A 25,669-nucleotide genomic window follows, 5' to 3' on the forward strand; every position below is an offset into this window, starting at 1 on the left:
GTCTTTTGTGTCCAGCTTCTTTCACTTAACATAATGCTTTTGAGATATTTATGTTGCTGTGTATATAAGAAGTTAGTTCCTATTTTATTATTTAGTATTGCATTGTATGGTTGTACCACAGCTTGTTTATTCTTTCACCAGTTGATGGACTTCTTAGTTATTTTCAGTTTTTTTGCTATTATAAATAAAGCTGCTATGAATATGTGTATACAGGTCTATGTGTAGATAGATGTTTTCATTTCTCTTGGGTAAATACCTATGATTAGGATTGTTGTGTCATATAAGAAATTGCCAACCTGACTTACAGAGTGGGTATACCATGTTTTACACACCCACCCTCCATATAGTATGGTTCCAGGTGTTACAAATTCTCACCAGTACTTGGGTATTTTTAGTTATTTGTTGTTTTAATTTTTGCCTTTAATGGATGTGGAGTCTCATAGTTTGTTGTGGTTTTGTTATTTCTATTGAATATAATAATCAGTGATGAGCATATTTCATGTGCTTACTTGCCATTTTCCTTGGTTGTTATATACTTATATGTGTGTTTTGATTTTCCACCTCATACGTTAAGTAATTGGGGCTTTAGGGATATATCTGATTAAAAAGAGGAAGGATTATTCTTTATGAATTTTAGAGCTGCAGAAAATTTTAAGTTCATTGACCTTTAAAATGGCAAAATGTGCCACTCTTCAATTGGCTAGTACAGTGGCAAGAGTTAAACCACCGTTACCAAGTGCCGGAAGAGAAAAGCACCAGTTTTAGGGGTGCATGATGTCAGGAGGTTGCACACCCACCATGAATGATGAATAGGGCATAATAATACAAAACATTTCTGGTGTGGGTGAAGGCGTGGAGCGAAGGAAGGCAGCTGATGTGGGAGCACTGCAGAGCCAACCTTTAAGACTGCTCAGTTTTGGTAGTTTGTGGTTTTCAATGAATTGGCCCATTTTATCTAAGTTGTTAAATTTATGTCGAGTTGCTTGAATAGCCTCTTACCCTTTTATATCTCTGGAATCTAACAATATGTGCTCTTTCATTGTTGACATTGATAGTCTCTTTTTTGGTCAGTCTTGCTAAAAGGTGTATCAATTGTATTCGTCTTTTCAAAGAACTAGCTATTTGTTTCATTGATTTTCTCTGTTTATTTAAGTGTTTTAGTGCCATAAATTCCTTTCTAAGAACTGCTTTAGCTGCAAACTACATGTTTTGATGTATTCTCATGGCATTCAGTCAGCGTGTTTTTTATTTCTTTATATATTTACCTCTTTGATCCACAAATTGTTTGAGCATGCTGTTTAATTTCCAAGTGTTTGAAGATTTTCCTGTGGTGTTTCTGTTGTTAATTTCTAGTTTGATTCTTTTATGCTGGTTGGAAAACATACTTTGTATGATTTGTTCTTTTAAATTTGTCAGTTTATGACCCAGAATGTGATCTGTCTTGGTGAATATTACATATCTACATGGAAAGAAAGTATAATCTTCTGTTGTTGGGTGGAGTGTTCGCTAAAAAATGTCAGTTAGGTCCCATTCCTTGATGGTGTTCTGTTCTATACCTTTAACCACTATATTATGGATTTGTCTGGTTTTTTCCTTTCATTTCTGTTAGTTTTTGCTTCATGTATTTTGAAGCTCTATTATTTGGTACATAACATTTAGGGTTGTTACGTCTTCCTCACAGATTGACCCTTTTATTGTGATGTAGTATTCTTTGTTCCTGGCAATCTTCTTTGCTCTGAAGTTCACTTTATCTGTTCTAGTATAGCCCCTCCAGCTTTCTTTTGATTGGCATTTGCTTGATATTATTTTTCCATTCATTTACTCTACACTTACCTATATCTGTTCTAGTATAGCCCCTCCAGCTTTCTTTTGATTGGCATTTGCTTGATATTATTTTTCCATTCATTTACTCTACACTTACCTATATAATTACATTTTAAATGTGTTTCCAAACATATAGTTAGGTCACTTTTAAAAACTACTCTGGGGTTTCCCTGGTGGTGCGGTGGTTAAGAATCCGCCTGCCAATGCAGGGGACACAGGTTTGAGCCCTGGTCCGGGAAGATCCCACATGCCGTGGAGCAACTAAGCCCGTGCGTCACAACTACTGAGCCTGCGCTCTAGAGCCTGTGAACCACAACTACTGAGCCCGCATGCCACAACTACTGAAGCCCACGTGCCTAGAGCCCATGCTCCACAACAAGAGAAGCCACTGCAATGAGAAGCCCACTCACTGCAACTAGAGAAAGCCCCTGTGCAGCAATGAAGACCCAACACAGCCAAAAATAAATAAATTTATTTTTTTAAAAAAGACACCACCATTTAGTTTTCCCAAATAATTCCTTTACATACGTTGAGAACCAACCATATCAGGCAATGTAATACAGCTTTCAACCAACTAACATTTTAAAACCTTAAGGATAGCCTATTATATTTACCCAAATGTTTACCTGTTCAGTTGTTCCTTCTTTGTTCCTGATGCTTCAAGTTCACTTCTGCCACTTCCTTTGTTAGAGGAACTTCTTAATTACCAGACTGTATTTTTTTAGAGCAGTTTTAGGTTTACAGGAAAACTGAGCAGAGGTACAGAATTCCCGTATACACCTTTACTCCCTCCTAGTTTCCCCTCTTGTTAACATCTTGGTACGCTTGTTCAAGGGATGAGCCAATATTAATACATTATTAACTAAAATCCATAGTTTACAACATTAGCTTCTTTGTGTTGTATATTTTGATCAATGTATTGATATAATGACAGGTATGCACCATAACTTAACCATGCAGCATACTTTCACTGCCCTGAAAATGTCCTCTGTGCTCCACCTATTCCTCCTTTCCTCTCCTTGAACCCCTGGCAACCACTGATCTTTTTACTGTCTCCATAGTTTTGCCTTTTCCATAATGTTATATAGTTGGAGTCATACAGTGTATAGCCTTTTTACATTGGCAACTTTTTCTTAGTAATAACGCATTTAAAATCCATTCATGTTTTTTCATGGATAGCTCATTTCGCTTATTGCTGGTTAATATTCGATTGTCTGGATGTATCAGTTTATCCGTTCATCTATTGAAGATTATCTTGGTTGCTTCCAACTTTGGCCATGATGAATAAACCTGATATAAAAACTTGTGTGTAGACTTTTGTGTGGACATAGTTTTAAACTCGTTTAGGTAAATACCAAGGAGTGTGATTGCTGCATCATATGCTAAGTGTTTAGTTTTCTAAGAAACTGCCAAACTCTTCCCAGTGGTTTTTGCATTCCCACCAGCAGTCAGTGCAAATTCCTCTTGCTCTGTGTCCTCACCAGTATTTGGTGTTGTCAGGGTTTTGGATTGTATAGCCATTCTAATAGGTGTGTAGTGGTATCTCATTTTAATTTTTCAGTTCCCTAATGATGTTTCATCTTGAGCATCCTCTCATATGCTTATTTTCCATCTGTGTATCTTTGGTGAGTTTTCTAGATTTTTGCCTATTTTTTAATTGGGTGTTTTGTTTTCTAATTATTGAGTTTTAAGAGTTCTTTGTATATTTTGGATGCCAACCCTTTATCAGGTATATTTTGCAAGATTTCCTCCAACTCTGGATTGTCTTTTCATTCTCCTGTCTTTTAATGAAGTTCAGCTTCTCAGTTTTTTCTTTCAGTGATCATATCTTCGGTGTTATATTTTAAAAGTCGTCTCCAAACCCAAGATTACCTAGATTTTCTCCTGTATTCTAGGAGTTTCATAGTTTTGCATCTTAAATTTAGGTCAGAGTTTCCATATAAATGGATATTTCTTAATTTTTGTTATTGATTTCCAACTTAATCATGTTGTAATCAGAGACCTCACTCTGTATAACGTCAATCCTTTAAAATTTGTTGAAACTTGTTTTACGACCCAGGAAGTAGTCAAAAGTAAATATTCTACATGTGCTTGAAAAGAATGTATATGCTGAAATTGCAGCGTGTCCTATATAAACCTATTATGTTATTCTTGTCCAAAGCTTCTACACCTTCATTGATTTTTTATTTTTCCTATCAAATGAGAGAGGTGTGTTAAAGTCTCATTCTGTGACTTTTGATTTAATTCTTGTATTTCTGCTCATTTTTGTCTTATTATATTGAGACCATATTGTTGGAAGAATATATATTTAGAGTTGTTGTATCTTCCTGGTTAAATGAAACTTTCATCATTATGTAGGCTCTATCCCTAGTCATACAGACTTGTTTTATCTAATACTGACATAGCTACAGGTAGTGAATGTTGTGATGTTCTGCCCAGATCCTCCATCAGGACTGATGGTATTCCCTTAGCTGCTGGAAGTGCCACCAGATGACAGCCTTCACTCACCAGCCCTCTGCAGGACTTGTCCTCGCCTCACCCAAGGCCACAGCCTGCATCCTGTGACTGGTCAGAGCAAGGTTATAAAGATCTAGTTTCCTTACCAAAGCTCCCTCTCCTTCCCCTCTGTCTCCTCTGAGACTCCAGTTAAATCCTGCACTTTCCATCTCTCTCCTCTTCATGCTTCCTTGTAGGTTTCTTCTAGCCTCTCTTCCAGTTCACCAGAATCCTTTAACTATCAAATCTGATGTTAAATCCAGTTCCATAATTTCTAGTTGTTTTTTCTCTGTCACTTCTTGTGGTTGTTAGTTCTACATTGCTTTTTGAAGTTTGGCTTTATCTCCATAAACGGAGCAATTGTATTTTACTAATGATTTTACTATCTAGAGTCCCTGTGAATGTATCAGTTTTTTTGTTTTTGTTTTTCCTGTATCCAGATGCTGTCTCTCAGAGGTTTGTTTTTGTTTTTCTTTTTTTTTTTTTTTGCTGATCCTTTCATTTGAGAATTTGTTTTTTGGAAATAATTGAGAACTAAGGTGATGACAGCTTTCTCCAGAGCAAGGTTTTATTTCCTCCTGTCAGGACCTTGGTATGCTAGAAGCCTGAAGAGTGAAGCTCGAGGTCCTTGAGGTTTACTTCCTCACTCCAGAGTAAGCCCTTTGGAGACCAAACCCACAATGGAGATTATGGTAGGCACTAAACTCTGACCTGTGTTGTTTAACTCTGACTTGTGTTATTTAGTACTGCAAGTCTACCAAACAAACAACTGCCTCTCTGCTGCTTTCCAGAGTCCAAGGAAAATGCAGCAGTAATTTGGGATGGAGGAGGGACCAAAGAGGAGGATGCATCCTGCTACTTCCAAAGATGATATTCCCCATCTCTCCCCTCTTTTGTCACTACCTTGAGCGAAAATCCAACAGAGATGCCTTTGATTTATGTATCCTATCACATAGCTGTATTTTAGCTGCAAAGAATGCTGGAAAACTAGCATTTTAAGGTTTTATAGAGGGTGTTGTAGACAGAATTCTAAGATGATCCCCATGATCTCTGCTTCCTTGGTGTTGCAGCTACGATTAGGTTACACTGCATGGTGAAGGAATTTTACAGATCTAATTAAGGTCTCAAATCAGTTGATTTTGAGTTCATAAGGGAAATTATTCTATGGGTCTAATATAATTATATGAGTTCTTTAAAAGCAGAATTTTCTCCAGCTGGTAGCATAAGATGTAATGAGAGAGATTCCAAGTGTGAGGAGGACTGAACACGCCACTGCTGCCTTGAAGATGGAAGGAAGGAGCCACGTGGCAAGGAATTCCAGTCCCTGGAAGCTGTGAGCACCCTCCAATCTCCCCACCCTCCAGCAGCCAGCAAGGAAACGGGCCTCAGTCCTACAATCACAAGGAATGGAACTCTGCAAATAACAGGTATGAGCTGGAAAGCAGTTAAGCCAACACTTTGATTTCAGCCTTGTGAGACTCTTAAGCAGAGAACCCAGCCAAGCCATCCTAGACTTCTGACTACAGAACTGTGAGACCATACAGGAATGTTTTAAGCCACTAAGTTTGTGGAAATTTTATTCAGGAAAAGAAAATAACACAGAGTCATTCTTTGTTTTCCGCCAAGATTCACAAGGTGGTGAAATGTCCCAAGCACAAAGGTTCAGATACTGAGTGGCCAAAATGAGAATGATAAGGTATATACTCCAAGGGTCAACAGCAGTTAGGAAGCTATGAACTATTTGAGATAAGCTGTTCAGTCATGCAGTTTTGTGGAAACTATAAGAGGAAACAGGATGGCCCAGTTCTTAAAAATGCCCCAGCCTTCTAGGGCAGCTAAGGCCCATACGTACCCAAAAAAGAAAGATTAGACACCTTCAATGTTAGCTGCAGATACCTTTTGAGTAGAACTCTGATTTGGCCCAAAATTCAGCAAACTATGTACTTAACACATCCTACAGTAAATTAAATCACAGCAGCACGAAAGAACAAGTATATACAAAATCTTTATAAACTCACATATTTTGCCAAATGTGTACAAGCAGTCTCAATTCATTGGGACAAAAATGAATATTTTTGTCCTCCACAGGTCACTGAATGAAGTCATTGTACAATTCAGAGAAGCTACTAAGTTTGAAAAACAATACTGTGTCATGTAAAAACGACAATTCACGGTTGAACTGAAACATTGTGAATGAGTTCATACCTGCCATAAAACAACATTTTATCTAATAACAGTATTAACCTGCTTGCTAAATAGGCTCTGATTTATAAGATGCACATATTTCCAAAACTGTTCACCATCTCTACTGATAAATTAATTCACAGGATTCGTATAGTTGCTTTTTAGTGTCAACAGTGTGTTAGCAAAAATAAGACGACATGGTCTCTTTGCAAGCAACACATTTACCTTCCTTCCTAAATGAAAACATTCCATTAGATTAGATTTTAATTTGTTAGCTTCTCCTCCAAAAATTCTGTGACATCAAAGAGGAGATAGATTTCTTGTTTTACCAAACCCGAGACCTTGCTTGCTGGGTCCACTGCTATTCTCCATTGACAGACTGGCCCAGAACTCAAGGAGCTCGGGGCCTGGCATGTCTTTATACCCAGAAATGTGTGCACTGATAAAGGAGAGCAGTCCACAGGCGAGGCGGCCACAGGTGCCCCCCGCAGGCTCACTGCTGCAGGGACAGGACACAGAGCATGTGGGCTAAGCGCACACACCTCCCGCACTGGCCTTCTGCAAAGTTACAACTGAGTAACTGGTTGGCAGTCAGTAGCTGGGGACATGTCACACATGGATCTGAGTCCTTGAATGATGTGCCCTTTGCCAGGTTTTACCCCTCCATGAAAGAGAATGGAGTAGAGAGGGAACGTAGCTGCCAGTAAAAAAAAATCACTCCTCCCCTCACTCTTCCAAACCCTCCAATTCCCTCTTTATGAAACGTACTATTACAATGACTTTTCTCTCTCCTTGCACTAGTGGAAGAAATAAAGTTCTACAGACACCCGCAGTTAAGAGAGACTTCAAATCCAGCAAGCAAGGCCTTTAGTGCAAATAAGATGAGTTCCCATTAAGGTCAAAATGTTATGTTGCAATTAGGTACACCATGTTGCCTTCTTGATACCTTTTAAGGTCCAATTTTATCTTCCTTGAGATTGTTAAAATGTGTTTCAGCCAATTTCCTTTTGGAAATGGGAGTAGGAACAGTCAAAAACCTTACATTATTGAAGGCAAAGCAGCCTCACGTCAGTTTATCATCTCATGTAGGTCTATTTTTAAAAAGTACGACCCCTGTCCTATATTCAGGATTTTCTCACATATATGAACCACCTAAATTCTATGTTGTTAGAGTAACTTACGTTTTATTAGAATATACTTACCAAAGACCAAAGTTGGGTGAGATGGATTTTTTTAAAAAATCTTTAAAGTAAGGCGCCTTACTTCCCTTCCAATGAGGAAAGAGGAGGAAAAAATTCAAGTGTCAATTTCCCTTTCCTGGGAAGAGGTTTAGAAAAACTGAGCTCACCTTTAGAACTCTACCAGTTCCTTTTGAAATCAAGAAAGCATTAGCATCAGATCTAAAATATAAGAGGCAGGAGCAATATTTACAAAACTGGGTGTTCCTTAAAGACATAAAACCTTGCTAATACTGGAAGAACCATACGAAGGAGATGTTTAAAGAGGGATAGTATACATCCTTGGTTAAGTGAGGATAGAGAAAACCAGGATACAGCATCTTACATATATATATATTTCTTATGCCAGAACATGATACAACTAGGAGTAGCTGAGGCTGCCTGATCCCTGAAGTGGACTGCTCATGCATTCTGTTTACCTAAGGAGCTTTGCAAAAGGATTGCTGTGCACAAACTGAGCTTCATGGACTAACTATCCAGTAGCTGTTCTCCTGGGAGAACAGAACCACCTGGCAAGCTTAAAGGCAAGTGTTTCCTTTCTTTTAATTAAATAGGCTGTGTTAAAATTAACATCAAAACCGGCCTTGAACCAACCAGCCCACCATGATGTAGTGCAAATCTCCCAGTGACAAAATACCATCAGAGAGGCTACACGTTGGTCTCCAGTCCCAGCAAACGTCCCATTCTCTCCACATTCTTATCAATTGTAGCTTGACATGTTATCTCCTTGGCACATTCCATAGGAAACCAGCCCCTTTCTCCATCTCGCAGTCTTTCCCCTTCATACCAGCCTGCAAAGAAGAGCAGAGTCCTCATGGGGCACCAAGTATTTTGGATGAATCTTGACTGTTCAGCTCCGAGGGAGGACGATATGGGCAAATTTCAGAGGCAGTATCCTGCCCCAGGTTGGGTACCACAGATGATGCAAGGTGAGAGAGAGAGGTGGAACAGGGGGAAGGTTTCAAGAGGGAATCAATGGCATATCATGATAAGAGGCAGAACATGATCGGAGGCCCTGAAGTGAGGTGTCTAGGAGAGTATTGAGCTTGGGCTGAGTTGCAGAAAGGGATGATGTTTTGGGTAGGAAGAACGTGACTTTTATTTTTTTACTTTATTTTTATTGAAGTTGATTTACAGTGTTCTGTTAGTTTCAGGTGTACAGCAAAGCGTTTCAGTTATATATATATATCTTTTCCAGATTCTTTTCCCTTACAGGTTTTTACAAAATATTGAGTATAATTCCCTATGCTATATAGTAGGTCTTTGTTGGTTATCTATTTTATATATAGTAGTGTGTATATGTTAATCCCAAACTCCTAATTTATCCCTCCTGCCCCCAACCCTTCCCCTGTGGTAACTGTAAGTTTGTTTTCTATGTCTTTGGGTCTGTTTCTGTTTTGTATACAAGTTCATTTGTATCTTTTTTTAGATTCCACATGTAAGTGAAATCATATATTTCTCTTTCTCTGTCTGGCTTATACTTCACTTAGTATGATAATCTTGAGCTACAGCCATGTTGCTGTAAATGGCATTATTTCATTCATTTTTATGGTTGAGTAGTATTCCATTGTATACATGTACCACATCTTCTTTATCCATTCATCTGTCACTGGACATTTAGGTTGCTTCCATGTCTTTGGCTATTGTAAATAGTGCTGCCATAAACATTGGGGTGCATGTATCTTTTTGAATTATGGTTTTCTCCAGATGTATGCCCAGGAGTGGGGTTGCTAGATCGTATCGTAGCTCTATTTTTAGTTTTTTAAGGAACCTCCATACTTGTTCTCCATAGTGGCTGCACCAATTTATATTCCCACCAACAGTGTAGGAGGGTTGCCTTTTCTCCACACCCTCTCCAGCATTTATTTGTAGACTTTTTAATGATAGCCATTCTGATTGGGGTGAGGTGACCTCACTGTAGTTTTGATTTGCATTTCTCTAATAATTAGTGATGTTGAGTATCTTTTCATGTGCTTTTTTGCCATCTGTATGTCTTCTTTGGAGAAATGTCTATTTAGATATTCTGCCCATTTTTTGATTGGGTTGTTTGTATTTTTGATACTGAGCTGTAAGAGCTGTTTGAATATTTCAGAGATTAATCCCTTGTCAGTTGCATCATTTAAAAATATCTTCTCCCATTCCATAGGTTGTCTTTTCATTTTGTTTATGGTTTCCTTTGCTATGGAAAAACTTTTAAGTTTAATTAGGTCCCATTTGTTTATTTTTGTTCTTATTTCCATTACTCTAGGAAAGCGGTCCAAAAAGATATTGCTACTATTTATGTCAGAGTGTTCTGCCTATGTTTTCCTTTAGTAGTTTTTATCATATCTGGTCTTACATTTAGGTCTTTAATCCATTTTGACTTTCTTTTTGTGTGTGGTGTTAGAGAATGTTCTAATTTCATTCTTTTGCATGTAGCGGTCCAGTTTTCCCAGCACCACTTATTGAAGAGACTGTCTTTTCTCCCTTGTGTATTCTTGCTTCCTTTGTTGTAGATTAAGTGGTCATAGGTGCATGGGTTTATTTCTGGGCTTTCTAACCTGTTACATTGATCTATGTGCTGTTTTTGTGCCAGTACCATACTGTTTTGATTACTGTAGCTTTACAGTATAGTCTGAAGTCAGGGAGCCTGATTTCTCCAGCTCTGTTTTTCTTTGGCTATGCATGGTCTTTTGTGTTTCCACACAAATTGTAAAATTTTTTGTTCTAGTTCTGTGAAAAATGCCATTGGTAATTTGATAGAGATTGCATTGAATCTATAGATTGCCTTGGGTCGTAGAGTCATTTTGACAACATTGACTCTTCCAATCCAAGAACATGGTATATCTTTCCATCTGTTGGTGTCATTTTCAGTTTCTTTTATCAGCGTCTTATAGTTTTCAGAGTACAGGTATTTTGTCTCCTTAGGTAGGTTTATTCCTAGGCATTTTATTCTTATTGATGCAATGGTAAATGGGATTCTTTCCTTAATTTCTCTTTCTGATCTTTTGCTGTTAGTGTATAGAAATGCAACAGATTTCTGTGTATTAATTTGTATCCTGTGACTTTACTGAATTCACTGATGAGCTCTAGTAGTTTTCTGGTAGCATCTTTAGGATTTTCTATTTATAGTGTCATTTACAGTGTCATGTCATCTGCAAACAGTGACAGTTTTACTTCTTCTTTTCCAATTTGGATTCCTTTTATTTCTTTTTCATATGATTGCTGTGGCTAGGACTTCCAAAACTGTGTTGAATAAAAGTGGTGAGAGTGGACATCCTTGCCTTGTTCCTGATCTTAGAAGAAATACTTTCAGCTTTTCACCATTGAGTATGATGTTAGCTGAGGGTTTGTATCAGGATGATCATGGCCTCACAGAGTGAGTTTGGAAGTGTTCTGTCCTCTGCAGTTTTTTGGAATAGTTTCAGAAGGATAGGTGTGTTAACTCTTCACTAGATGTTTGGTAGAATTCACCTGTGATGCCATCTGGTCCTGGACTTTTGTTTATTGGGAGTTTCTAAAACACAGATTCAATTTCAGTACTTGTAATTGGTCTGTGCATGTTTTCTACTTCTTCCTCGTCCAGTCTTGGGAGATTGTACCTTTCTAAGAATTTGTCCATTTCTTCTAGGTTATCCAATTTATTTGCATATAGTTGCTTGTAGTAGTCTCTTATGGACCTTTGTATTTCTGTGGTGTCAGCTATAACTTCTTTTTAATTTCTAATTTTATTGATTTGGGCCCTCTCTTTTTTTCTTGATGAGTCTGGCTAAAGGTTTATCAATTCTGTTTATCTTTTCAAAGAACCAGCGTTCAGCTTCATTGACCTTTTCTATTGTTTTCTTAGTCTCTATTTCTGCTCTGATCTTTATGATTTCTTTCCTTCTACTAATTTTGGGTTTTGTTTGTTCTTTCTCTAGTTGCTTTAGGTGTGAGGTTAGGTAGGTTATTTGAGATTTTTCTTGTTTCCTGAGGTAAGCTTGTATCACTAAAAACCTTCCTCTTAGAACTGCTTTTGCTGCATCCCATAGGGTTGGATCGTCATGTTTTCATTTTCATTTGTCTTTAGGTATTTTTTGATTTCCTCTGATTTCTTCAGAAATCCATTGGTTGTTTAGTAGCATATTGTTTAGCCTCCACATGTTGGTGTTTTTTTCTTGTAGTTGATTTCTAATCTCATAGCATTGTGATCAGAAAAGATGCTTGATATGATTTCAATTTTTTAAAATTTACTGAAGCTTGCTTTGTGGCCCAGCATGTGATCTACCCTGGAGAATGTTCCATGTGCACTTGAAAAGAATGTGTATTCTGCTGCTTTCAGATGGAATGCTCTATAAATATCAATTAAGTCGATGTGGTCTAGAGTGTCATATAAGGCGTGTGTTTCCGTATTGATTTTCTGTCTGAATGATCAGTCCATTGATGTGAGGTGTTAGAGTCCCCCACTATTATAGTGTTACTGTCAATTTCTCCCTTTACAGCTGTTAGCATTTGCCTTATATATTGAGGTGATCCTATGCTGCGTGCATATCTATTTACAATTGTTCTATCTTCTTCTTGGATTGATCCCTTGGTCATTATGTAGTGTCCTTTTTTGTCTTTTGTAACAGTCTTTATTTTAAAGTACATTTTGTCTGATATGAGTATTGCTACTCTGGCTTTCTTTTGATTTGGAAATCCTTTTGCATGGAATTCCCTTTTCCATCCCCTCACTTTCAGTCTGTACATGTCTCTAGATCTGAAGTGGGTCTCTTGTAGACAGCCTGTATATGGGTCTTGTTTTTGTATCCATTCAGCCAGCCTATGTCTTTTGGTTGGAGCGTTTAATCCATTTATGTTTAAGGTAACGATATGTGTGTTCTTATTCCTATTTTGTTAATTGTTTTGGATTTGTTTTTGTAGGTCTTTTTCCTTCTTTTCTCTTTTGTTCTCTTGTGATTTGATGACTATCTTTAGTGTTGTGTTTGGATTCCTTTTTCTTTTTTGTGTGTATATATCTATTATACATTTTTGGTTTGTGGTTAACATGAGGTTTTAATATAGCAGTCCATATATATACATGACTGTTTTAAGTTGCTGATCTCTTTAATTTCAAATGCATTCCAAATATCCTGCATTTGTACTCTCCTCCTCTCATGATTACTGATTTAGATATCATATTTCTGTGTGGATGATTTCCTACTTTTACTGTACGTTTGCCTTTACCAGTAAGCTTTCCCATTTTGTAATTTTCTTGTTTCTAGTTGTAGCCTTTTCTTTACTGCCTTGAGCAGTTCCTTTAGCATTTGTTGTAAAGCTGGTTTGGTGGTGCTAATTCTCTTAGCTTTTGCCTGTCTGTAAAGCTTTTGACTTCTCCATCAAATCTAAACGAGAACCTTGCTGGGTAGCGTATTCTTGGTTGTAGGTTTTTCCCTTCCATCACTTTAAATATATCGTGCCACACCCTTCTGGTTTGCAGAGTTTCTGCTGAAAAATCAGCTGATAACCTTATGGGGATTCTCTTGTATCTTTCATTTTTGTCAATTTGATTACTGTGTGTCTTGGTGTCTTCTTCCTTGGGTTTATCCTGTATGGCACTCTTTGCTTCCTGGACTTGAGTGACTGTTTCCTTTCTTGTATTAGGGAATTTTTCAGCTATGATCTCTTAAAATATCTTCTCAGGACCTTTCTCTCTTCTTCTGGGACCCCTATAATGTGAATGTTGGTGCATTTGATGTTGTCTCAGGTCTCTTGAACTGTCTTGATTTCTTTTCATTCTTTATTCTGTTCTGTGGCAGTGATTTCTACCACTCTGTCATCCAGCTCACTTATCAATTCTTCTGCCTCATTTATTCTGCTATTGATTCCTTCTAGGTGCGCTTTTCATTTCAGTTACCGTATTCTTCAACTCTGTTTGGTTGTTCTTATCTTTTCTAACTCTTTGTTAAAAACTTCTTGTAACTTCTAGCTCTGTGCATCCATTCTTTTCCCACATTCTTGGATCATCTTTACGATCATCACTTGGAATTAATCCTTAGGTAGATTGCCTATCTCCACGTCAGGTAAGTTGTTTTTCTGGGCTTTTATCTTGTTTCTTCTGGAACATATTCCTCTGCCATCTCACTTTGTTTAAATTTCTATTTGTATTTTTATGTATGAGGAAGGTTAGTTATGTTTCTCAACACTGGAGAAGTGGCCCTCTATAGGGGATGTCCTGTGTGTTTCAGCAGTACACTCCCCTCTCATCACCCAAGGGCCAGGGACCAACTGGTCTCAGGGTAAGTTCTGATCTGCATTTGTGTACTTGGTTCTGCAGGCTGCTGGATTGTACCTTTCTTGCTTCTGGTGTCTGCCCCTGCTAGGGGGGAGCTGGGTCTTGGCCCTCTGGAGGCAGGGCCATGTCATGGGGTGTGTCTAGAGGTCCCTGTGGGTTCAGGAAGTCTTTAGGCGGCCTGTCTGCTGATGGGTGGGGCTGTGTTCCTGCCCTGTTGGTCGTTTGGCCTGAGGTGTCCCACTACTGGAACCTACAGGCTGTTGGGTGGAGCCAGGTCTTGGTACTAATGAGCCAAGATGTCATCCAGGATTGTTCATGTGATTGAATGTAGCCCAGTCTGCCTGCCACCAGTGTCTATGTCCCCACAGCGAGCCAAAGCCAACCCCCACTTCCAAGGAGCCCTTCCAAGACCCACAGGTAGTGACTTCATAGGAGCCTGGGCCAGACCTGCTTTTGCCGTGGGTCCTGGTGCACACAAGACCTTGTGTGAGCCCTCCCAAGAGTAAAGTCTCTGTTTCCCCCATTCCTGTGGGGCTCCTGCACTCAAGCCCCACTGGCTTTCAAAGTCAGATGCTCTGGGGGCTCCTCCTCCTATATGCCAGACCTCCAGGCTGGGGAGCCTGACATGGGGCTCAGAAGTCTCACTTCTGTGGGAAAACTCCTGTGATATAATTGTTCTCCAGTTTGTGGGTCGCCCACTTAGGGGGGTATGGGATTTGATTACATCATGAGCGCACCCCTCCTACCGTCTCATTAAGTTTCTTCTTCATGCCTTTGGACATAGAGTATCTTTTTTGGTAGGTTCCAGTCTTCTTTTTTTTTTTAATCAATGGTTGTTCAGCAATTAGCTGTGATTTTGGTGTGCTCGTGAGAGGAGGTGAGCTTAGAGTCCTTCTACTCTGCCATCTTGTCTCCCAACTGACTTTTACTTTCTAAGTGAGGAAGGAAGAACCTCTGGAGATGAGAACTAGGTCACTGGGGGACTGGGAAGGAAGGAAAACATTTCATGTTCCTTTTGAATAACAACCATGTGACCGCATCCTATTAAAAAACATTGAGAAGCAATAAAGTGCAGATAAAGGAGAGGCAGGCGCATATGAGGAAACCAAAGGGATGGGGAATGTGAGCACTGACGACAAAATGAGACCCTGAACACCAGACAACCAGCGCCCCCATCAGAACACTCCCACTCACCATCGCTGACACACTGATAAATGAGGACCACGTCCGCCACCTGCAGGGAGAGTTCATCTGGTTGCTTGGCAGTAAATGATCTAATGATTTCCACTTGGGTCAGTGCTGAGGGCGAAAGGGGACATAATGAACTTCCGGTAGCAGTGGAAAAACAAAACAGGTACAAATCAATAATCTGCATTCACTTAGTCTTTCTGTGCAATCAGAGCCAGCACAGATAGAAACAAGGTAGACTCCTAAAAAGCAGAAAATCTTTCCCAGGAATTCTCTTACTTGGCTAAGAGCTTTAGAATTTTAGAAGCTCAGAATCGAGAGAGGCCTTTTACGATACATGAATCCCCTCAAAAATAGCCTTGATAAGAAGTCATTAGATACATCACACAATAAGAGCAGAAAACAGTCACTGTGCATTGGGGAAACTGAGTCAAGATAGATTAGGTATGTGCCAAGGCCATGAGGATGAAATCCAAAATCTATCCAGTTCTCCTGGCTCTCATCCACGGTGCTCCCCCAGCCCACCCAACAGCACAGCACATAAAAGCTGCCAGAGAAGTTTAGAACTAAAAGGAGCTCCAAGCAAAAGTTAGTTGGAAAACATTTTAGTTTCCCTCAAATTCTCAATCATAACAAATCAATTTTTACTTCAGTGACTTGCTACTGGCTGGCCTGGGTTTTTACTCTGTTTTTTTAATATGAAACTTGATTCCAGAGAACTTTCAAACCAGTCACTTTAGCTCTGACTCTAAGCTTAAAACTATGATTTTTGAGTGCTCCAGAATATCCACCTTTGCTGCCCTAATTCTTTGAATTTGACCTTCCAGCTAGAATCATCCAGAGCAGCATAACAAGATGCTTAGCATATGACACTAATCTTTACTGTACCAGTTCCTAGTTCCCTAGAAGAATAAAATATATTTTTTAATATTTAATTAAAAAAAGTCAAAAGGAAGGGTAAAGTAATTTACCTTAAGGTTAAAAATCCATTTCAGCTTAGATTCACACTGTCAGTATGGAGAAGGTTTAAACATGCTACTATTGCCCATAAACAACAGTTAGAAATTTAAGAGCTTTACAGTATAAGCAGGGCTTTCAATGTAAATTTAACTTAATCCTCACTATCATAACCCCATGTTGTATATAATAATGCACCTAACTTGCAGATGATTTAAGAGGCTCAGAAAGGCTATGCAGTGATCTGCCATGTTTACACAGCAAAGAACTGCACTTTGAATTCAGTCCCCTTGACTTCCAAAGCAGGGAGCATCCAGAGGTGAGGTGGGGCGGCAGGAAGGAAATCTTGGAGAAAACTTACAAAGCCGGTACTGTGGAGGTTAACCACTAATAACCCAGTGACCAGCAGGGGGCAGAGCCCTCCACGTTCCAGAGCAGACGGCCCTCCAGGTACTTACAGGTTCGGTCCGGAGGCTGCTTCCCGCTGCTGTGTCCCAGGGCAGTTATCCAGCGGGCTCGCTCGCTCCTAAACACAGAGGGCAGATCCGGTTGAGAGATTCAGTGGGGCTTAGACACAGAATGAAGTATGTTCTGGAATGCAAAGGCATTCCCCGAAAACAGGGCAGACATTCTCTAGAGAGGTAAGTGGCCGGCCTTCAAAGCCAGGGTAAGAGTTATTTAAAAATGAAAACAATTAATAAAATAAAAATAAAAATGATCATCTGGGAAATCTCAAATAGGCCTCAAATGAGTCATTGTCAAAAGATTCTGAATGAATTTAGCTTGTTATTAAGTGGAATCTCTCATATAACATTTTAACATTTAACAAATATCTGATTACACTAATACATTATAATCACAAAAAGATATTTCGTACGCTCACAATCTGATGTTTAACATTTCAAAAAAGTAAATTTCATTTTTAAAAATGCTAGTAAATCAGTCTCTCGCCACTCCCTCCCCTCATCTCCTTCCCCCACACTCAACCCATTTCCAAATAAATGAGAAACCTGACATTAAATTAAAGTTGTTCTGTTCCTCATACAACAAATGTTGCCAAATATGAGCCTTAGTGAAATAGAAATTCTTTGTTCTCAAATGCTTAAAATAATTCAATGATTACAGGGAAAAAAAATTTTTTAAGGTAAAAAAACAACCAAAAGCTTTTAAACAATATTAAGCTACAATTACATGAAACAGAATAATTACTTAACTAAAGGATCAAAAGTTTCAGATGAGCAAGCATTACTCCATAATATAGTAACCAGGTTTTTGATTTGGAAAGTCAAGTATTAGCACTGTGATTAAATAAACCACACACACATACACACTTGAAAACCTTTTAAGAAGCATTCACATGGCAGATACAGCACTTGACATCCATTATTTCCTGTAAGCTTCCCAAAAGCCTGTTTAAGGGATGAGAAGACTGCACAGAAGTTCGGAGGTGAGCGACCCAAACGAAGGTCAGTTGCTACTATGCCGCTCTACCTTCTTAAGAAGGGATGCCTGGGCTTCCCTGGTGGCGCAGTGGTTGAGAGTCTGCCTGCCAGTGCAGGAGACACGGGTTCGAGCCCTGGTCTGGGAGGATCCCACGTGCCGCGGAGGAGCTGGGCCCGTGAGCCACAACTGCTGAGCCTGCGCGTCTAGAGCCTGTGCCCCGCAACAAGAGAGGCCGCGACGGTGAAAGGCCCGCGCACCGCGATGAAGAGTGGCCCCCGCTTGCCGCAACTAGAGAGGGCCCTCGCACAGAAACGAAGACCCAACAAACACAGTCAAAAATAAATAAATAAATAAATAAATTTTAAAAAAAAAGAAAAGTGATCATTTAAAAAAAAAAAAAAAAAAAAAGAAGGGATGCCTTATAGAAATAAGAATTAAAAAAAAAAAAAGGGACCTAATCAAACTTATAAGCTTTTGCACAGCAAAGGAGACCAGAAAAAAACAAAAAACGAGGGCTTCCCTGGTGGTGCAGTGGTTGAGAATCTGCCTGCCAATGCAGGGGGCACGGGTTCGAGCCCGGGTCTGGGAAGATCCCACATGCCGCGGAGCAGCTGGGCCCGTGAGCCACAACTACTGAGCCTGCGCGTCTGGAGCCTGTGCTCCGCAACGAGAGAGGCCGCGATAGTGAGAGGCCCGCGCACCGCGATGAAGAGTGGCCCCCGCTTGCCGCAACTGGAGGAAGACCTCGCGCGGAAACAAAGACCCAACACAGCCAAAAAAATAAATAAATAAATAAATAATAATTAAAGGTGCTAATAATTTAAAAAAAAAAGACACAAAGTGAGAATTTAAAAAAAAACAAAAACGAAAAGACAACCTATGGAATGGGAGAAAATATTTGCAAATGATGCAACTAACAAGGGCTTAATCTCCAAAATAAATATACAAACAGCTCATGCAACTCAATATCAAAAAAGAAACAACCCAATCAAAAAATGGGCAGATCTAAATAGACATTTCTCCAAAGAAGACATACAGATGGCCAAAAAGCACATGAAAAGATACTCAACATCACTAATTATTAGAGAAATGCAAATCAAAACTACAGTGAGGTCACCTCACCCTGATCAGAATGGCCATCATTTAAAAAGTCTACAAATAAATGCTGGAGAGGGTGTGGAGAAAAGGGAACCCTCCTACACTGTTGGTGGGAATATAAATTGGTGCAGCCACTATGGAGAACAGTATGGAGGTTTCTCAGAAAACTAAAAATTGAACTACCATACGATCCAGCAATCCCACTCCTGAGCATATACCCGGACAAAACTCAAATTCTAAAAGATACATGCACCCCAATGTTCATTGCAGCACTATTTACAATAGCCAAGACACGAAAGCAACCTAAATATCCATCGACAGACAGATGAATAGATAAAGAGGATGTGGTACATATATACAATGGAATATTAGCCATAAAAAAGAATGAAATAATGCTATTTGCAGCAACATGGATGGACCTAGAGATTATCATACTAAGAGAAGTAAGTCAGAAAGAGAAAAACAAAATACCATATGATATCACTTATATGTGGAATCTAAAATATGGCACAAATGAACCTATCTCTAAAACAAACAGACTCACAGATATAGAGATCAGACTTGTGGTTGCCAGAGGGAGGGGGAAAAGGGAGAGATGGATTGGGAATTTGGGGTTGGTAGATGCAAACTATTATATTTGGAATGGACAAACAACAGGTCCTACTGTATAGCACAGGGAACTATATCCAATCTCCTGGGATAAACCATAATGGAAAAGAATAGTAATAAAAGAATGGAAACGTGTAAAACTGAGTCACTCTGTTATACAGCAGAGATTGGCACTACATTGTAAATCAACTAAAATTTTTTTAAAAGTAAAAAAAAAAAAAAAAAAAGAAAAGAAAAGGGGATGCCTTTATGCCTGGTACTTTAAACAAAAAAACTTGGAGAAAAAAAATTCTTTTTTCTCCCACAACGGCCTGCACCTAAAAGATGCTTCTCACCATCACTCTATCTTCACTCCCCGACGTGTATCCATCCTTCCATCCAGACAGAGCAGACTTCTTACAGTCTGGAACTCGACATGCTGTTCCACACCTTTCCTATCTGTTCTTCTCACTCTCAAGTACGACCTTCCCCATTTTTACCGAGCTGTGTCCACTCATCATCACTATTTGATTGCTTTATTGAAGAACACACACATAAAATAAAACACTGCACTAATCTTCAGTGTATATAGATCTGTGTTTACTTAGGTACAACCGTGTACACATGCCCACAGATCAAGACACAGACGTGCCAGGAGGTTCCTTTTTTGTCCCTTTCCAATCAATAACCTGCAAAGGTAACTGCTGTTCTGATTTCCATCACATAGACAAGTTTTGCCAATCTTGAACTTTATGAAAATGGAATCCTGTAATGTTGTCCACTTTGGTATCTGGCTTCTTTTATTCAACACATCTACTCAGTATTGAAAACACAAGCCTCACCTCCTCCAGGTGGCCGCCTCTGATGCGTGAACCCACACTCCCATCCCCATTCCATTCTTGATAATCCTGTTCCCATGCCCCCCTCTGCACAGCTCTGTCACACTGCCCGGCAGCTGTAGGCCTCCTGAAGCCAGGCACCTTATCTCCACAACTGCCTGCACATAACAGGAGCTCTGTAAACCCTGACCTCAGATAAATCACTACTACTCATTGACCCCCGATCTTTTATGGGCTTGTCTGTTTCTCTGACTGGGCCATAAACTCCCCAAGGACAGTAATTGGATCTTGTTCTAAATAGCATAGGGGATCACATATATGCCAGGTACTGTGCTTTTTTGTATTTGGCAAGTACCATCTAGTCTAATCTTTACAACCATCTTGCAAATATTACCGTTATTATTCCCAATTTTTTTCAGAGGACAAAGCTGAAGTCTGAACTGTTAAGTGCCTGCTCACAGTAAAACTGCTAAGTGGTAGAGTCAGAATATAAGCCAGGCGGCCGGGGATCAAAGAGGTGGTACTCCCTAGCAGGTGCTCACAAAATAACGAGGGAGGGCAGGAAGGGTGGAAACTGCAGTCTGCTGAAAGACTTACTGAAAAGAAGAAAAGGAGGCTGGGCCCTGGTCGAGCTGGTGAGTCAAGTAGTAATATGCACAGTTTATGTAAAAACTGATGACACCGTCTTGCTTTTAGAACCTTTGTCTCTCTCTAATACAGAACAAAAGGCTTCAGGGTGGTTTTATAAGGAACAAGTAAAGCACAACCTCCTTTCAGATAATCCCAAGCAAACACTTAAATCTTTGATATCTCTTTGTTGGGTAAGATTTTTAAAATTCAGGCTCAACTAGAATTTCCAAAGTACAAAGGCAATTGAAAGCTGAACAATATCTTAAGGATGGAAGAGCAGTTCGCCAAAAGTAACCTAAAACGACCCATTTGCGTCTCCACACACCATACCCAGACATGTCCGACTCATCTTTGGCTTACCATGACATCTTCACATGGCCCTAACTGCTGTCTGCAGTCCTTCAAGTCAGATCTCCCAGCCGTGGACCGTCTCGGGCATTTGAGTGGCTGCTTTTAGCAGCAGCCTCAGCCTGCAGCCAGTTTCTAGAAGTCCAGGTGAAATCTGTCACTCCTGCAGCATGCTGCCTGGATGCTAATGGCATCCCTTCGACATGGCGGCCCCTCCCAGGGGCTCCAGAGGGCAGAGCAAGACAGTCCTTATTGCCTCGCTGAAAGGAGCCGCTTCTTGAAATGGCCTCAATTGAATCAGTCCCACCCCCTCTGAGATGCCATCAAAACCGCACGACATTACCCAGGGCTTCCAAGAGCCATGCCAAGGAGCCCCCTCCCATCACGAGGCGGAAAGCACTGCATCTCTAAAGCAGGGACGAGACTCACTCCACATAAAATGGAACTCTAAGAACAAGAACACCCCGGGCCTAGACATACCCATTATTAAATTTAGATATCAAGTCCAAGGCTCACACACACACAGCTATTTTCTCCAGGGACGAGGTGAGACAATCAACACGAATTCACAATCCATGCCACACCCAGCTTACTGAGATTTCCCTTTGCCCAAAGTGCCAGAATCAGCAATGCCGCTAATGGGGACCCGGGGCAGATCAACTTCTAAGGCGCTCCTCACCCCTCCTTCCTTCAAACAACATTCACCAAGTCCCTGCCTTTGCAGGAGCCCTGTGCCAGGCTGGGGCTGCCAAGTGAGTAAAATGGGGCCTCTTGCTCTCCACAGCCTTCCTTCAATGAGGGAGCAGATAGCAAAAGACAGACGCACACAGAATCCAACACACTGTGCGACGTGCTGGGATGGCGCCCTCTAAATAAAACCCGTCTGAGAGTCGAGAAGAGACCCTTTCCACATAAACATCTGGAAGCGCAGTCCTTTCTTATGCACGGCATGAAATGATGCACCTACAGCTCCCCACTCAGGAGTCAGCTGTCACAGTATCTTGTCCTGTCCCTCATATGATTAATTAAGCACCGCTGGTTTAAACTTAATTGCACAAAGGTTGAAGATACAGCCAAGCTGGACTTCGCATTGAATACCAGGCATCTGCTAGAAAACACAGATCCAAACTAAGAAAGTAGGAAGCAGGGTGTGAAACAGAGGTAGGACTGTGAATGAGACGGAATGGAACAAACGCCCACAAAGGGCTTCACCACTGGAGGGGGGTCTCCCTGGATTTTCAATAGAAGTGAAGAGACCTCAGCTGCTGTTTAACCTTCCTTTTATCCCTTTGAAAATGGCATTTGACCAGATGTATACCTTTTGTGCTCCTTTTCACAGCCTACAACTTTACCTGTGGTTCCTTGTGAAACTCCTATACCCATGGCCTTTGGGAAAAAAGTCTTCCTAAGGAATAGGATCATGGAGATGGCTGTTTTTGTTCATTCTCTCACACATTCAATTCAATGAGATGAGATCAATAAGCTGATCCATTAAAGAAAACCCACAGGGCAAAAATCGTCCTCATGAACGCTGTGCAACAAAGCCTTATAAAGCTGGACACCAGCTCAACTTACTAATTTAAAAAATCTAACCAAAGCAAAGTAGTTCCCCTAGCCCACTAAGAGTTCTAGAAATTTAGATTCCATGACGTGTTATATAGTTAAATCAACTGTTTCTTGTTTATCATATCAAACAGCTCATGAGATCTAGTCTGGTCCAGAATCCTGAAGTTAACCTTAAGCGGGTCAACTACCAAAAAGACCTACACCATCACCTGCTCTCCTGTTTTACTGGAGGTCAGTGATGAGGAATCACCAAAGATTTAAGTATCTTGACAGGCACTGTACAAATGTAAAAGATTATTGGACATAGATTCCAGATTCAATGAAGAAAAAAATACTACAATCTGTAATAAATACATTTTTTTTCCATACAAATTGTGATCTCTATATGTGGATTTTTCTTAAAGGATGAAGAGTATGTCAGATGTACTATTTACAATTTTATCCCATACTATTTACAATTTTATCCCATCCTATTTACTTCCTGTTAATTAAATCATTAACAGAAGCAGGAAGAGAGCAAAAGACTGCCCGCAAACAATGCCCCTTTATCAGGAGGGCCCAGGAATGGGTTGTCAGAGTGTCTGAGAGGACTATTAGGCGTCTGGTTCAATTTGTGAGACAGAAACTTTGAGAAGGGCCTTTGCTTACAGCTTAAGGTGATTATATCTCATAGCTAAATAGAACGGGTGAAGAAAGTTTTCGTTCATTACTGAACGTGTCCTTATGTCTCATCTCTGCACAGGCTGGACGCAAATGCCATCCAAATTCCATTATGGACGCAGGAAGCCAAGGACGCCACTTGCCACAGTGTTGCTCTGTGCCAGCTGCAGCTGTCTGGGCTTCATTTTAATGAAGGCAGACAAAGGGGGCTCTTGGCCTTGAACATTCCTCTTGCAAGGCCCAGAGGAAAAAGTGACATTAGTAAAACATTCCTCCCTTGTCCTTTTATCAAGGGTAAGCTTCTGTATTTTCCACCAACCACTGGTCTCATTAATAATGCAGTGACTTAAGATCTTTTAACAAGCAAACAGATACAACACAGTATGGCTTAGAGGTACATGCTAAAAAAAAAAGTTTAACCACATCCTTGACAGCAAATGTTGAAAAACAAGTGGAATTTAGATAAAACTTGCTCTAGCAGCACAAAACAAACAAACAAACAAAAACCCCAGTGAATAGAGACTGATAGAGGAGCAGTATTTCTCTACATGCTGCTACTAGTCTACCTTGCCTTGGATATAGAAAAGCAAATTTTATTAATTGTAGGGCAATTCCAAAAAATATTTATTGGGAACCTGCTACATACAAAGTGAGAAAAGGACAAAACTGGAGCTGAGTGTGGGGATTAGTAATAAAACCGTGAAAAACTGATTGGAGAGAAGAATGGTTAGGAGGCTTTGAGGGTGGTTCAAAAGATAAAGGATGTATGGGTTGCCCTGGGAAGGAGGTAGTGGGATGGAAACATGTGGGACGATGCAACAGCATTTCATACAGGAAGAACCAGTCCGGGATGGATCTGTTCAGATCTAGAAGCATCAGAAACGACACCAAACCTCCAGACTGGGTACCTTGAAATGGTGTCAAGGGTACCATTTACAGAAATGTGTGTGTCAGGGAAAGCAGAGCGTGCTGGTGATGACTGGTTCCAGACAGGCTGCATTTCTGAAGGGGAAGTGAAGAGGCAAGGTTACATGTGGGAGAAAAACTAAGAGCACACAGACAACAGCTTGAGAACATCTCAAAAAGGGGGTTAGTGTCAGAGGGCTGGGCAGCTAACAAAATTAAATGATATTAGAGGTAAAGAAAGCGGAAGACTGGACTGCTGGGTGTGGTACCTAGGAAGCCACTGCTCATCTTCGGATGGAGCGCCCTCAACTGGGTGGCAGAGGAAGACGCCATACTGAAGACGGTCAAGGAGTAACTCAATATAGGGCGTCAGCTGCTCAAGCCAAAAACCCAAAGCATCATCGATTCCTCTCTTTCACTCACAGCCACCCCAACTCATCCTGTCCTTCAGCTGGTCCTGTTGTCTCCACCTCCACAATGTTAGGTTTCCATCTCCTCGCACAGACCACACTCCATCCCAACATCAAGACTCCCCTGGACTGGGACTTCCCTGGTGGCGCAGTGGTTGAGAATCCACCTGCCAATGCAGGGGACACAGGTTCGAGCCCTGGTCTGGGAAGATCCCACATGCCGCGGAGCAATTAAGCCCGTGCGCCACAACTACTGAGCCTGCGCTCTAGAGACCGCGAGCCACAACTACTGAGCCCGTGAGCCACAACTACTGAGCCCGTGCACCACAACTACAGAGCCTGCACTCTAGAGCCCCATGCTCTGCAACAAGAGAAGCCACTGCAATGAGAAGCCCACGCACTGCAAGGAAGACCCATTGCAGCCAAAAATAAATAAGTTTTAAAAAATCATTAAAAGACTCCCCTGGACTAATGCAACAGGACCCTAACTGCTCTCCCCACTGAAACTCCTGTGTCCACACCAGTCTTCCATGGAACTCCGCATTCCAGCCTAGGAGGCTCTAAACCACTGCTTCTCAAAATATCTGGGATGAAGAACTGGTCTTCACCACCCCCAACGACCCCCTCTGCTCCAATTCATTGTGGACCAGGTGTTCTCAAATACAATAAAAATGAGTTACTGATAAAATAATCACATGCTTTGATGCTGCAGAAATGTCAAACTGCTATAAGTTTTTGACTGCTTCCCTCAAGCCGGGCCAGTAGCGGTTTGAGGCCTGGCAGCCCACAGACCACACTGGAATAACTCTGCTCTAAAACGCTCTGGGCTCCACCAGCCTCTCAACCACCCACTCTCTCCCTGGCTTATTCTGATCTAGCCAATTTCACTACGTTCAAGCCAAGTCTGATGGCCTCGAACTTGTTTCCCTAGGAGTCTGGCACTTGCTGTGCCCTCTGCCTGGACCGTTCTGGCCCTGCATTTTCCCATGGATGGATTCTTTCCAGGCACTCAGGGCTCAGTCCCAAATGTCACCTGGAGAAGTCCTCCTCTGCCATCTAATT

The 25,669-nt window shown here is 40.7% G+C and overlaps 1 protein-coding gene across 2 annotated transcripts in view; it reads right to left on the reverse strand.

The window, feature by feature from the left end:
• Positions 1-6,312: 6,312 nt before the first annotated feature.
• The window catches only part of ARHGEF26 (Rho guanine nucleotide exchange factor 26), a 150,008-nt gene continuing 130,651 nt past the window's right edge, over positions 6,313-25,669 (reverse strand). For both annotated transcript variants that reach the window (XM_059920084.1, XM_059920083.1), the window contains 3 exons: positions 16,578-16,645; positions 15,169-15,273; positions 6,313-8,533 (listed from right to left, as the gene is read on the reverse strand). In XM_059920084.1, coding sequence (XP_059776067.1) covers positions 8,391-8,533; positions 15,169-15,273; positions 16,578-16,645 — 316 coding nt within the window. In that variant the 3' untranslated portion in view covers positions 6,313-8,390. The remainder of the gene's footprint in view (positions 8,534-15,168; positions 15,274-16,577; positions 16,646-25,669) is intronic.

The sequence above is a fragment of the Balaenoptera ricei genome, chromosome 4 (genome assembly GCF_028023285.1).
Source record: "Balaenoptera ricei isolate mBalRic1 chromosome 4, mBalRic1.hap2, whole genome shotgun sequence".
NCBI classification, from domain to species: domain Eukaryota; kingdom Metazoa; phylum Chordata; class Mammalia; order Artiodactyla; family Balaenopteridae; genus Balaenoptera; species Balaenoptera ricei.